The following is a 15,539-nucleotide window of genomic DNA, read 5'->3' on the forward strand; positions in this document are numbered from 1 at the left end:
CCTTATAATTAAGGCCTTTAATACTTGGGCTTTTACACAGACTGTATGTTATATCCACCTATTATTTTATCCTTAAACGCCCCAATTTAAAGTTATGATAAAAAAATATTGTTAGATATGAAAACATCCGAATCTTTACATTATTCCATATATTTATCAATTTTAGAGCATCCCCATCCATGCTCTTGCCAAAGAGCATGGACGTGGGCCTGGACTCACTTTTATTCATTTTTTATTCTCTGCTCTTTGACAAAAGCACAACACTCACATCCATGCTCTTCTGCAAGGACATGCTCAAGGGTCTCATCATTCTATTATTCAATTTAAATAAAAATATTTTCACAATATTAAAATGTATTAAAAATACCCAAAATACTATTACTAATTACTTAAAAATTAAAAATTATATAATTAAAATCTTAAAAATTAAAAATTCTATAATTAAAGTCGTAAAAATTAAAAATTACATAATTTAAATCTTAAAAATTAAAAATTACATAAATAAATTCATAAAATTAAAAAAAACCCACTACTCGTGGCCGAATTTCGCCCAAATGGATGATGAATGTGTGTATTTATAGATGATTTTGGGATTAAAAATTATTTTTAAAATTTCAAAAAAAGGTAATAAAACAGCTATATTTTGGGAATCCGAATTTTTTAAAATTTTTGGTATTATTTTCGATTTTTTAAAAAAAGAAAAAGAAAATGCCAACTACCAATAGAAACGTGTCACGGACGTGCTCGATGCATCGAGCAGAGCCGTGCCGTTGGCAAGAGCACAACGGCGGACAGGGGCATGCCGTGCCAACGGCACGGACACCGTCCTTCCCCACAAGCATCGATGCGGATGCTGCTGACATTATCATGATTTTCAATTATATCAATTTTATTATTGGGTTTCATATTTTGATGATAAATCATGATGTGGCGCTAGAGAGTGATGATTTGTTCCAAGTGTGCACCTTATTTTTTTAATACAATAACCATGTGACGATTCAATTGCCCAATAAAGTGTCTTAGATAGATCTTGATGCAAATTGAAAGGATTACAATATCATACATCTGGCTTTTCATCGTATATCGGACTTTGCAACACCAAATCTTAAGAGAAAATACAAAAGAAATAATTGGGATTTACCTTCTATTACAGTAAAATGAATAAAGATATATGGTGGCCCATTTACACTTAAAAAACATGGCTCTTCAATGGGCTTTCATTATTCTTGATCCAATCAACTGCTATTGAACAAAGTTCTAGCTAGCCATCGACATCAATGTCAAGTGGCAAAGTTGAGATATCATAAAATTTTCTTTAACACGAGGTGTGAAGAGTTTCGAACAACTGAGAGGCAGTTGTTTTTTTAAGAGAGTCTGATAATGGTTCTCTATTTGCCTCGTCATGACTCGAACATTAAGTTCTTAGATAAAGAAGTGTCTTTACCAACTAAATTGCACTTCAACATCTAATCGGTTTGATGGTGATATTCCTTTGATTGAGTTGGATATTTTTTCTTTACATAATTTGAAATTGTAATATTCAAAACTAGACCGTTTGATAGAGTGACTTGTCACTTCAATTTTATTATGATTGAGTTAATTGCCTATAATCACGAAGAATAACTCATTTACAGTATATCCCGAACCTTTTAAATTTTTAACAATAAATCACAAATTTTCAAATTTCTTAATAATGAGTCAACTTATTTGACAAATTATTTTATAAGTTTTTTGGCTTAAAACGACATCGTTCACGGCGTCACATTAATACACATGCGTATCACTATTTATCTAAATCACAATAATTTTATATGTGTACACCAATTTAGGATTCAACATTAGTTTGCCTGGAAAATGGTAATAGGGTAGTTCCAATTTCTTGACATATTTTTATTGGTCATTCAAATTTTGGAATGTATGAGTCGTATGACATAAACTATAATAAAACCACATCACATAATTTTACAACCAATTAATCCATTTTGTTCTTACCAAAATTATAAAACGTGGGAAAATCATGATAATGATTTAAAATGAGAAAAACCAAATTGACGTGTCAGAGAACAGGGGTAAGAGAGCTTGAAAGAGAGAGATTCATGGATTTTATTAAATACTACTTCGCACATGTTAAAAAATACCCATACTATAAAACTAGATTATTATTCAATATAATAGCTAAATAATACTTCCCTCATCCCACGAGAATATACACTATTTCCTTTTTAGTCTATTCCACGAGAATATATATTTTTTAAATTTGGAAACTCTTTTTTCTTTAATGGGATGAGATTCATTTTCCACTAACAATACTTTAATTACTTTATCATTCTACTTCTCTCTTATTTTACCAATTGTGTATTAAAACTCGTACCCAACAAAAAATGCATATTGTTGTAGGACGGATGGAATATACTGCATCTTCAAAGCTCATATGTTTATTAAATTAAAGACTAAAGACTAAAATTGGCCCGCTACATTTGCCTTAAAAATATTTTACTCTTATACATTAAATCTTGTTATTTTTTGTTCCCAAATAATACTATGTTTTAGTTCAAAGTTAACAATTCCGCTAAAAACTTGATGGTCAAACGTGATTCGACCTAATCCGTAATTTAATTTTGAATCTATATAACCTTACTAATTACATTAGATTAATCGGATTAATATTAATTAGGTTGATTGAATTATATAGATGCAAAATTCAGCCACAAATTTGATCAAGATCATTAAGTTTTTAACAGAATTATTAAGTTTGGAGTAAAATATATTGTTTGAGACCAAAATGTAAAAAGTTTTATCGCACATGACCAATTTTTGTGTTTAGTAAATTAAATTATCCGCTTCCAAATTTCTTTCTAGATGAATGAAAAAAGAAAGAGAAACAAAGTAGAGTGCCACGTCAACATAAAAAGGTTTCTTATCCGCGTATTGTCGTGTGTATTGCGTATATCCTATGTTTTCCCACTTCACTCTCACTATCACCATTTTCCATTCACACACACCTCATGCATCTATATATATATCCCCTCACACTCTCTAACTGAACTAACCGCCATCAAATCCAATTACACCAATCACAAAATCAAGTATGCAGTGGCAAGGATTTCAAGAAACGACGCCGTCTTACTCAAACGACGCCAGCCCGAAGCGCCGCGCCGGCAGGAAGAAGTTCAAGGAGACGCGCCACCCCGTCTACCGCGGCGTGCGGCTGCGGAGCTCCGACAAGTGGGTCTGCGAGCTCCGCGAGCCCCGCCACCAGAAGCGCGTCTGGCTGGGGACCTACCCTACCCCCGAGATGGCCGCGAGGGCCCACGACCTCGCCGCCCTCGCCCTCAGGGGCTCCGCCGCCCGCCTCAACTTCGCCGACTCCGCCTGGCGCCTCGCGGTCCCCTCCACCGAAGACGCCAAGGAGCTGAGGCGGGCGGCGGCCGCGGCCGCAGAGGCCTTCCGGCCGAGAGGAACAGGCGGGGAGGGGTCTGCGGAGGCGGGGATGTACGATGTTTGCGAGGCGTCGGGCGTGGCGGGGCTGGCGGAGGCGGTTTTGATGTCGCCTCCGCCGTTGCTGGGGCGGAGATTCAGTTGGGATGAGGTGGAGAGTGATGGTGAGGTGGAGTTGGAGTTGTGGAGTTTCTAGATATTTTCGGAGGCTATTTTCGAGCTCGGGTACCCGAATTTTTCATATGGGAGTACTCGATCGATTGGACAGCCATAGCAAAATTGTAAAAAAGAGTTTGTAGCCTTACTCTTACTTATTGTACTAGTTCTTGTTGATTGAATGCAAACAAAGAGATTGAATACCACTAAAACATGAAATTCTGATCTTTTTTATACAATTGCGACTTTCACTACAAATTAATTAACTTTTATATGTTTGAAACAATATTTTCATTTCTGATCAAATATAATTTTCACTGTAATCCAGCCATATGATTGTGTTGTGTGAGTGTGACCAGCCCATTTTTAATTTAAAAATTTATAGTGCGTGTTTTAATTAAGAGAAAAGCTTTTATGTTTGGGCTACAATGGCCCAATTACATCACACTAATAAATTATATGCCCATTTCTGGCCCATATCACAAAAAAACAAATATATTTCTCTCTCTCTCTAGATCACTCACCCTCTGCAAATTTAAGCTCAATCCTGGCCATGATATAAGAAGCTGCTTCAATTCTCACTTTCTTATTCTCATCCTTTAAAACCGTCTCTCTCTCTCTCTCTCTCTCTCTCTCTCTCTCTCTCTCTCTCTCTCTCTCTCATTCATCACTTTTAAATGCCAACATTCAATCAATGAGGCTCTGATCGCACTTCTTAATTAAACGCTTGTGCTTTGCTTCACCTTTTTCAATTTAATAGGAGTACCAAATAGCCTGATTCCTGCGATGGATGATCGATTGATCAAACCAATTAGGGCGCCGCTGCTGCTGAAGGACCATCTGCTCCAAGACATGAGCTCATGCTCATCCAACGGCTTCAAATCATTCCCTCGCCGCCAATGCTGCACCACCGTCAGATTCCGGCCCCGCCAGAAACCTCGATCGAGCTTTGTCAAACCGCCGGCGAATCCAGCTCTCTCGGCTCTCCAGAGCGTGATCAGCGCAGTGAAACGCCTCCACTTCGGCGCCGCGGAGAAGATGAAGAAGAACGATCTCAGCAGCTCGTTTTTTCTGTTCTGGAGGAGGAAGCCGGAGAGGAAGGAGATCGCACGGTGGAAATCGTTTGAGCAGCTGATGAAGGAGGACGAATGGCGGCCGGCGGCGGATCGTAAAAGTTTCACTGCGTCGGAAGGCGGTAATTCCTCTTCAGATTTACCGCCACAGCTCAAAAACGACGTCGTTATGACGCCTGAGATAACAAACGAAGCCGATTCAACTACGTGCAGCGGCGGAAGCGCAGATAACAACTCTTCTACCCAAACAAAGGTTACACAGTTTTACTTATCAATTAATTTACACAGAATTAGCCTTTTTTTATAGAGAAGTAATCCGTATTTATTTATTTCGTGGACGTTAATGATTTCGAGTTGTTTGCCTTATCAATTAAATTGAGTTTGATAGTAATATTTAATTATAACAATATAATTTTATACTATAATACAAAAAATACCTCAACAATGCTCCGATCCATTATAGCTTTTCTTTACAATATGAAGTAGAAAAAATTGAATAAATGTATATATTGGACTTCGGGGGGCTTATTTTATCTATATATATGTGAGAATATTAAACTTGTTCCACTCTTTTTAGCCTTTGTTTTTGTCTGTTTTCTATTTTTATTTGTATAGTTGCTTCACAAAAATTAATTAGTTAAGGGGTCAGTCTGGTGAGTGGTGACCATAGTTAATTTTATCAGTCGCCAGTTTTCGTTGAAATATAAGTCTTCTCAACATATAATTGAACGAGAACCGTTTAAACCTATGAATGAAGTTTTGAATTATTTTTTAAGATACAATTTATTGTGAAATTGAATTTTATCGACACCCTATGATTGCTTAGATCATATAATTTGCTTTCTTTATTCGGTAGGAGAATTGGTATACCATACCTGTAACTGACGAGTATTAATTATTATAATAAGTAGAGTAGTCAATCATTTTATCTTGGTTTGGTTGGATTTATATTTTCTATTTTCTGAATAAAATACCCTTTCTATGTGGCCCAACATATTTTAATCTTTTTTTCTTAAGAAGTAAAGATTTGATGGTGTCAATGATTTATTTATTGTTTAAATGCCCATGAGGTAAATTAATGCAATGCCTTTGGAAAAAAGTTCAAGTTAATTACCATTTCATTATGCTTTTATAGTTATGTAGTATACACTAAAATGAATCAGAATGAAAGTGTTTTTGTTCCAAACTCTAAGTTTAGAGTTGCAATTGAGATCACTACTTTTTTTTTGTCATTAATTTATTGTTCTCTTATTTATGTACTAGTACTACTAGTATTTTAGATTTAAGGCTTTTTTGTTATTATGAACTGTTTTTACTGCTAGCATGCCATTTATTTTGGATTAAGCGTTTCGTACTTAAAAAAAAACATTTTTAGTACATTTATAATGTTTATAGGAGTTGGGGGAGGCCCCTACAAGTGTAGAGGGAATTTGACAAAGAAAAAGCTCTTCATTTATTAGACATTATTGTTGTGAAATGCAACTTCTCAATCAACAAACTTTGGCTTTGCCCTTGGGGTAGGGGTGGGGTCCAACTCAACTCCCTCTTTGTTGGATTGGACATACATTTCTAACTTACTAGAATGTCCAAGATTGCGTTGTAAGTAGGGAAACAAATTTGAGTAGTGTCCATCATAATAATGGATTCAATAAGTATGTTACCTCCATGATTCAAAATGCAAATTTGGCTTATGTAAACAACTAATTTTTGGGATGAAGGAAATGAATGTTTGTGTGTGTGTGGGTCAGTGTATGTGTTAGTTGCTGGTTTATTTCGTTTGGTGTGATTAGAGTTAATTATGTTTTAATGTGTGGATGAAATACAGAAGCAATGGACAAGTGATCAAGAGAAGGAGCAGTTCAGTCCTGTGTCTGTGCTGGACTGTCCATTTGATGAGGAAGATGAAGTTTCTTCACCTTTCCAACATAGGCTTGCTCTTATGGAAGGTGATTTTCTCCCCTTCCTCTTTCTTTATGCATCGAATAATAATACACATCAAAGACATAATTGTGATATTTTATATGGATGGAACATGTGATATGGCCATGTACAATGCTCTTGTAAATCCAACAAGTAGAGGTGTGAAAATTGTGGCTATTGTCAAGAAACTGATTTAAAATCTTATAGCTTGTTTCCCAATAATCTCTTTATCTTTAATTGTGTAGGAACTAGGAAGAAACTCCTGAAGAAGATTCAAAGGTTCGAGTGTCTAGCGAAGCTCGAGCCCCTAAACCTAACTAGACGATTTGAATCGCAACTAGAATCAGATAATGAATCATCCACCTTCCTAGACGAAGAAGAAGAAGTAGGAGAAGAAGAAGAAAGTGATGATGAAAAAGAAGACGACGAGGCACTAGAATTGCTTGATCAAGTGAAGACCATCATGCCATCTTATGGCCAAAAATTCAAGGCAGATAAGTTGATTTTAGATTTCTTCAGAGAAAGGATATCCAATGATCAAGACTGCACACTTCTTGAAAAGCAACGAGGCGAATACTTATCTCATAATGCGTTAGTAGAGATTTCCCGAGGCTGGATGGACGGGCATGACCCCCTCGGGTTGTTCATGGAATGGGAGGTGGAGAAGAATAGGAAAGCTTATGTTGAAGACATGGAACATGGTGGAGAATGGAAGAGATTGGATCAAGAATATAAGGAGGTGGTTTTGGAGTTGGAAATTGAGGTGTGTGATGTCCTATTGAATGAGGTGTTGCTAGAGATCATGAAATAGGAAAAGAAACCAAGGTAGAAATGAAATAAATATAATTAAGTTAGATATGAAATGATGTGGTTTCTTGTCAAATGTTCGTTTGTAGGAGGAAATATGATGAGTTTGATAGTTTGTGTTTACTAATTACTGTATTTTCTCAATTTTATTTTTTTTCCTTAGGCCATGGCTATAGTGTGACCAGCTTTTCAACCCCTTGTTGAGAATAATGTTACTTGCTAGGAGTACTTGTTTATTTCAATATTTAGCCTTTTTCGATTTTAATATTTTTGGTGAATAAAGTGGATAAAGCCCGATTACATAGTAGAGATATATACCTAACTAACCTACACCGATACCCATTTGAATAGTCTATAACATATGAATTCCCCTATTGAAATTTATTTCTCTTTATGGAATAATAACCAAGGAAAAGTCTATCTTTCTCTCTAGTTAGGTGAGGTAAAATGATTCTCTTTCACTAAATTAGAGTACTCTTGTACATTTTGATGGTCCAATCTAGACAAATAACCTAATGTGTGTGGATAGTTGCATTATATGTATAGTACCTTCTATTGCATGACCTATGATGGACTTAGGAAGATCAACTCATGAGATCGGACATACTAAAAAATTGATAATGATGGTGAAGGTAGTGGCTTTGGCCGTTAGAGTTTGACCGGATGGGGGACGTGAAGGGGTTGGCAGCGGAAGCATGCGTTCAAATAAATCAGATAATGAAAGCGATCTATTTAGCAGATTATTTAGACAAATTCTGTTCGCGTAATCATCACATCTATCATGCTCATAACTCAAATAAATCATGCTTTAAGAATAATTGAAACCTAAAACATGTTTTTCTATGGATTAGCCATTTTACCTTGGTGATTCTCCAAAGAATCCTAGATAGCTAGCGCCTTCTCCATATGAAGATCTTGAGTACTCCACGTGAAGATCTTGAGTACTAAACCACGGATCTTCTGACTGGTTCTCGGACTGTAAACCGATTTCAGGGTGGGCTGGTCTCACTAGAATAGTAGGACTTAAATAAAGAAGACAGAAACTGATCTCACGGAGGAGAGCTGAGATAAAATTTTCGTCCTCTTCAGAGAAGGAGAGGGGGACGAAATTTTATGAAGAAAATTAAGTGTGTTTTCTGTCTTCTTTATTCTTCTATTTGTATTAAGTCACATATTGAGCACAGACATGGATCTATGGAAGGTTTTGGATATGGGCTCCCCCAATTAGCTTTTTAGTAATTAAATTGAACCCACAATTTAATATAAGCTTTAATTGGAATATTATGAGCCGCCACTACAGAAGTAATATTGAACTCCCCATCCAAATCCGAAATTATAAGTAATCTTGGTTTCCATTGTTTGTCATTTATTTCTCGCGCTTAAGATAGAAACATCCATTAATTAATTAGTGTCTGCTATAGAATTAATTAATTAACATCTTATTAATTCCAAGAGTGGACTCAGCAAGAAACGCTTATTTATTATTCATAGAGTAATCAAACTCCACCTAGCTAGGTTCCGAATAATAAAGTCTTATTTCGAGCTCCTCTTGAGGACGTTATCAAACGAGACTCACCTCGCGCACGATTCAACATAATAGCAATCCTAACACCGCTAGATATTAATCACCACTACCCAATATACCAGGATTATTGGGTTGTGAAAAACATGCACCATTTGGTAAGTCAAGGTAGTGCATAATCAATACTGTATGCTCAATGCTAACGTACATTGATTAAGAAACAAATAATTATCAAGACCTCGTCTTTCAGTAGATAGCATAAAGACTTGCCTCGCTGTTAGATCCAATTCAGTGCTCTACCACACCAATGTCATCTTATTTCAGTATGGCTTAGAAATATGCGGACTGGCATTGCAACCTTTCATGATAGGTAGTCTAAGCCTATCTGGGTTGTGAAATTCTTTTTTTTTCTTTGTTCAGAACTGACCGTGTTACCTTAAAGTGGACGACGCCTACAACCGGTCTACTAAAACAAAGACTTAGACTTTGTTAAGTTACTTATACATTTAAATATGAAATAAACACCCATTAAATGTAAAACATAATAACATTATGACAAAAATAATCTGTTTTATTCCTTGGAAAATAAAATAAGAGTTTTTACAGTATTCAATCACTCGAAATGTGATTTATAGTATACAAACTCTAACAGGGCGCTCACGGCAACGGGAATGGACGATCATCGCCAAGTCGCCGGAAAACAAGAAAGGGGATTGGTAATGCATAGAGAGGCTAGGAGTAGGGATGCGCTGACAATGAGGCATTCTGCACTTTGTTTCTTAAAAGATCAAAGTGGAGTTAGTTATCTTTCAAGCAAAACAATTTAATCCCCAATTTAGTTTTTTAAAACCCAAAATCATTTTCTCACTCTAGATATCTTTCTCGGTAACACTTAGGGCAGAGGCTGAGCTGTTGTGAGATCTGTAGCTGACATGGAGATTTGCGGAGGCACCCATTGGTTGGTGGTGGGGTCGGTCGATCCCCCATTTATCTTACCAACTCTATTTCAGACAACTATAGTTTTGTTCATGAACTACTATTAGGAAATAGCATTGCAAATGTAATGATTTGGGATTTTATACTAGCCTCAAATAGTATTTTAAAATCCTTGCATGGGATATATCATGGACCCTTCCAAAAAGCCCATTTTGGGCAGTATTTGGATCAAACTATAAACATCATGGGCCCTTAAAAAAGCCCATCTTTCCTGGTCGAATTTCTTTGAGTTGCATGCAAATTGCTCTACCAAAGTCTCTATCCTTTCTTCCAGCTTCAGTCTGCTCTTTAAATTCGCCGCCGTCCAATTTTGAAATCCGAGGCACTAGTTCGTGTCCTGACTGTCGAACACTTGTCTACGTTCGATCTAAGCTCGTGCTTGCCAACTATTTGCTCTATTGTCGTTTTTTGTGTTACGTTATTTTCTCCACCAATTCACGAGGCTCCGAGGTTTGATTAGTAATACAAATGTGATCTTAGGTCATGTTCCTCCTTCCCTACCGAGGATCATATCGTTATATGTATAACATTAAGACCAAAGTAGTTCATTTGCATTATTTGTGTAGTATACCGGTTAATTTACACATTAATAAAGATTATCCTTCATTTTTTTGACTTTTTAAGAGACTCAATAGTTGTTCCACATTCTATCGCATGGTAATCTAATCTCAATCTATTAGTTGGAGGAGAAACGTGTCCACTACTAAGAATTGCATTTCGTTATTTATTCTATAAGAGGCGTGATCTTAAGGTGAAAATATGATCACAAAACTATTTTTTTTTTAAATGTTACCTAACCTTTTGATTTGTTGTGATTAAGATTCAAATTTGTCCATTTTTGTTTTCAAATAGTACTCCATATTCGTACTATTAAAGCCTTTAAGTCGATAAATCAAATGTCATGATTCAACAATGAGAACAACATTTTGGCATATGACTTGACTGTCAATAATTGCTAATTAGTACAAATTTCTCTGGTGTCTTAGTAGATTCAACAATGGCAACTAATAATATTTGCTTATTTTGTGAAATTTGTCACAATAACATCAATTATATGCCAAAATATTTCTAGAATTAAAGGTCTCAAATTACAAAAAATATTTGATATCGAAAGTTAAACAAATTAAAAGATTGAGTATTGTTCTATCCAGGTTTGAAAAATGAAAATGGTGCTATAAATGTAATATAGCTATAAAATATAGATCCAATTAAACCTTTTGAAAAGAAAAAGTGATTTCCGAAATAGATAGCATTATATAACTGAAAACAAGGCATGAAAATAAGGAATCGGTTTGGATTTATTCATCATTGCCAAAATCATTAATTTGTGACGCACAAAAGCAATTATTATTGCTAGGATGAGTACAAACATTAAACCACGAGCATAAATAAATCAATTAAGTAATGAATCTTCTTTTATTTAATTTTCCAATAACGGCAAAGATTCTTGGTAACGACATTCTTTCTAAATTATTCATCATTCTTTCCTAAATCTTTAATTTTTATAAATCTCAATTTATTAGCTCTTCAAGATTGATAAATGATTGTAATTTGTACATTTTTTCGTTAATTGTTTGATTTGTTTCCATTTTGACACGAACTAATTTAAACAAACAACCCCAAAAAATATTGCGTATTGTTTGTATCAATTTTGTTCAAACTTCAAACCATACCCCAATATTTCGAAAATTTCTAGATCCGTAATTAGTAATACAATTTTCTGAAATTTAGAGAGTTGAATTTTATATCTTAGTTAGTGTCGAAAAAAATATACAAGTATTTCCTTATAAACATGATCTTTCATTCTACATTATATTTTAATTTTATAAATATATTTTATTTTCCAAAAATCACACTTACTTCTGTATAATCTACCAAAAACAAACAACTTACTTCATTAAAATCTACATCAATCAAATACTCATATACGGGTACATAAAAAAATTGCAAATTAAATTTCAAATGCTAAACTTTAGAAGTATTTTAATAATGAATTAGTGAGCTTCATTGTGAATTAGTTCTAAATTGTAAATTAGACCATCGAAAAACACGAATTTCATCGCACACACAACAAAACTGATTAGTGAGCTTCAGAAACTCTCGATCAATAATAACTTTTGAAATTTGACAAAGTCTGAATTTAAATTCATTCTAAGCTTGTAAAAAAAACACAAGTGATGGGTTACAAAAACAAAGAAAATATCTAAAAGTTAGGTATAATCTACAATAAGGTCAAAGCATAGGATATATAATTGCAAATATCTCTTATTCAGATTTATAACCTTTATTGACTTTAAATCTTTAATAGTAGTATTACCTTACATATATTATCCTACCGTTTATTAAATTTAATTAATAAATGATAATTGACCCTTAAATCTTTAAAATAGATTTCGCCAACTTCTCTCTCACACACACTGACACAATTGAATATATATGTATGTGTATTGACGAAGCAAGAGACGCGCAGAGATATTTATATTCACACACACAGAGAAAGAAGAGAACAAAGAAGTGTGTGCCAATTTTGATACTTTTCTTGCGCATACAAAAGTCTCCTTTCTTTAGTCTTTCATTCCTTCCGCCATTAGAGACAGGAGGCCCATGCAACGAGAAATGCTCTCGTTCCTGTAAACTATTTATTCCCATATAAAAGCTCCAGTCTTTATTCGTTTCATAGATGAAGAAGGAGGATCAAGCCAGGTCTCTGTTGGGGATTTCTTTGACTGGCAGGCCCACGTGGCAGCAGTTCTTGATTTGCTCTTCTGGGTTCTTCTTCGGCTACCTCGTCAATGGAATTTGTGAGGTGTGTGTGTGTTTTCTTTGGTTTTTTGTTTTGTTTTTTTTGATGGGTTTTAATCTTGGGTGAAATTGGGTGGAAATTGGAATTGATTTCTTCTGTGATTAAAGAAGAAAGAGGGTTTTTTTAGATTGTGGGATTTTTCGTTGACTCAAAATCTTGAAGAGTGTGCATTATGTCATTTGAATTGATGGGTTTTATGTTGATTTTAGTTGATGAAATGCAGATCTAATTCAAGCTCTGTTAATGGTGAATAAGAAAGTTGACTAATGATGGAATTTCTTGTTTTTTATTATCCAATTGCAGGAATATGTCTACAATCGCCTAAATTTCAGGTTTGGCCAAGTCTTAATCTGACTTTATCAAACCGACGCTTCAAACTTCAATTTAGATATGTGAAATGCGGAGAATAAAGAAATTTAAGAATGAAAGAGACTTAATATGTGATTTCTGTGATGGTTTTTGCAGCTATGGTTGGTATTTCACCTTTGTGCAAGGCTTTGTATATTTGGTGCTTATATACTTGCAGGGCTTCACCACCAAGCAAATGGTGAATCCGTGGAAAACGTATGTGAAGCTCTCGGCTGTGCTTATGGGTTCCCATGGATTAACGAAGGGCTCGTTGGCATATCTTAATTACCCGGCTCAGATCATGTTTAAGTCCACCAAGGTATAAACCTTGCAAACTATTAATCCGGATTTAGTTGTTGTGAGCATTGTTTGCATTTTCACTTGTGATTTGGTTGGTTCATTGTTGGTTATTATCTAATTATGTGTTGTAGCATAATTCATTGATTGGTTCAGTGTTGGTCACTACTATCTAAGAAGAAGGGTAGTTTGATGTTGGAGTTTAGGTACTAGTTGTTTTGATGTTACATTTTCAGTTTCGATTTGGTTGATGCATCACTTGTTACTGTTTAACTATGTGTTATAGCACAATTCATTGATAGAGACTGTTTGGTTTTGATTGCTTTTACTCCTAGTTGAGTTGACTAAGAAAACAGTTAGTTTGATGTTGGAGTTAGGTACTTTTTGTTTTGATTAATAAACATAATGAACTGTTACATTTTCAGTTTTGATTTGGTTGATGCATTGTTGGCTACTATCTACCTATGGGCTGTGGTATGATTCATCGATATAGTCTGTTGGTTTTGATCACTTCTAGTTGAGTTGACTAAGACGACGGTTAATTTGGTAGTGGAGTTTTAAGTTTATGTTCTAGTTGTTTTGATTGATAAACATGACAAATTGTTACATTTCCGATTACGATCTGGTTGATGCACCACTCACTACTGTTTAACTATGTGCTGTTTACCATAATTGTTAGAGACTTATATGATTGCTTCTAGTTGATTTGACTAAGAAGATGGTTGGTTTGATGTTGGAGTTTAGGTACTAGTTGTATTGATTGCTAAACAAAACGAACTCTTACATTTTCAGTTTTGATTTGGTTGATGCATCAGTTATTACTGTTTAACAATCCGTTGTAGCATGATTTGTCTGTGGAGAGTCTGGAAACAGTTTGGTTAGGGTTAGTACTAGTTGATTCTACTAAGAAGCCTACTAATTTCTATGTTTTAAGTTAGTTGATTAGCTGATTCGATGTTGGAGTTTAGGTGATCCCTGTTATGGTGATGGGTGCGTTTATCCCCGGGTTGAGAAGAAAGTATCCCATCCACGAATATATCTCGGCTATCCTCCTTGTTATCGGCCTAATTCTCTTCACCTTAGCCGATGCCAACACTTCCCCCAACTTCAATATCATTGGCATCGTGATGATTGTGGGCGCTCTAGTCATGGACTCATTTCTAGGGAACTTCCAGGAAGCAATCTTTACTACGAATCCCGAAACAACCCAGGTACGTATAAATTTGGTATAGTTCTCTCACGTTGCAGCAGTGACGAGAAACTGTGGTCTTGACTACATACATTGGTTCACAGATGGAGATGCTATTTTGCTCGACGGTCGTTGGCTTGCCTTTCCTGTTGGCACCCATGATTTTGACTGGAGAGCTGTTCAGGGCATGGAGTTCTTGTTATGAGGTTGGTAGATTCATAAAAAATTTTCACGAAACTTTTACCCATTTTGTTTTAGGTGAACTTTGAAAAAATCAGTTTTCTTGATGTATTTGTGCAGCATCCTTACGTCTACGGAGTGCTCGTGTTTGAAGCGATGGCTACGTTTATCGGTCAAGTCTCTGTTCTATCACTCATTGCCCTTTTTGGGGCTGCCACCACTGCTATGATAACCACAGCGAGAAAGGCCGTGACGTTGCTGCTGTCGTACCTGATCTTCACCAAGCCGCTGACTGAACAGCACGGCTCGGGGCTGATCCTGATCGCCATGGGCATCGTGCTGAAGCTCGTCCTCGACAGTAAACCCATGCCACGTGCTGCTCGGCCGGATTCTGCCCCCACGCAGGGGCGATTCAACGGGCTGAAGGGAAGTAGAGAAGATGGAGAGGAAGAGGAAGATGAAGAGAAAAGGGCACTGGTTTAGGATTCAAGAATTGAATTTTAGTTCATTTTTCTTCATTTACTTGTGTTTTTTTGGCTTGGCTTTGGCAAGTAGAGAAGTGCAAAGTTTATTTCCTGCCAATTTTTGGGTTTTTTTATAATTTAAATTAAATCATATATGTGAAAAATGTAAAATTATAAAAGGAAAGATTGAATAAATATATTTTGACATGGTTGAGGCTTGTACTACAATTTCCTTTTCCCATACATAACAAAAATACACCAACAAGTGGGCATTATTTCAACTCAATAACAAGTCATTTGAGTTGAAATTTCTTTTTAGTTATAAATATTTAGACGCATTTCTGTA

General features: G+C 35.6%; 3 protein-coding genes across 3 annotated transcripts; all 3 read left to right on the plus strand.

Annotated features, from left to right (window-relative positions):
* The first annotated feature begins 3,060 nt into the window (after positions 1-3,060).
* On the plus strand, positions 3,061-3,806 carry LOC121796375 (dehydration-responsive element-binding protein 1E-like). The gene has a single exon (XM_042195238.1). The coding sequence runs from the start codon at positions 3,089-3,091 to the stop codon at positions 3,632-3,634; it is 546 nt and encodes a 181-aa protein (XP_042051172.1). The 5' UTR covers positions 3,061-3,088; the 3' UTR covers positions 3,635-3,806.
* A 303-nt stretch (positions 3,807-4,109) lies between these two features.
* Positions 4,110-7,636, plus strand: LOC121796344. Its single transcript, XM_042195192.1, has 3 exons — positions 4,110-4,920; positions 6,493-6,613; positions 6,833-7,636. Exons 1-3 carry the CDS (start codon positions 4,381-4,383, stop codon positions 7,396-7,398), a joined length of 1,227 nt encoding a protein of 408 aa, XP_042051126.1. The 5' UTR covers positions 4,110-4,380; the 3' UTR covers positions 7,399-7,636.
* Positions 7,637-12,367: 4,731 nt separating this feature from the next.
* LOC121796349 (UDP-galactose/UDP-glucose transporter 2-like) lies at positions 12,368-15,400 on the plus strand. The gene is made up of 6 exons (XM_042195199.1): positions 12,368-12,718; positions 13,019-13,047; positions 13,181-13,382; positions 14,329-14,571; positions 14,654-14,755; positions 14,850-15,400. The coding sequence occupies exons 1-6, from the start codon at positions 12,593-12,595 to the stop codon at positions 15,210-15,212; spliced, it is 1,065 nt and encodes a 354-aa protein (XP_042051133.1). The 5' UTR covers positions 12,368-12,592; the 3' UTR covers positions 15,213-15,400.
* The last annotated feature ends 139 nt before the right edge of the window (positions 15,401-15,539 follow it).

The sequence above is a fragment of the Salvia splendens genome, chromosome 3 (assembly GCF_004379255.2).
Source record: "Salvia splendens isolate huo1 chromosome 3, SspV2, whole genome shotgun sequence".
NCBI classification, from domain to species: domain Eukaryota; kingdom Viridiplantae; phylum Streptophyta; class Magnoliopsida; order Lamiales; family Lamiaceae; genus Salvia; species Salvia splendens.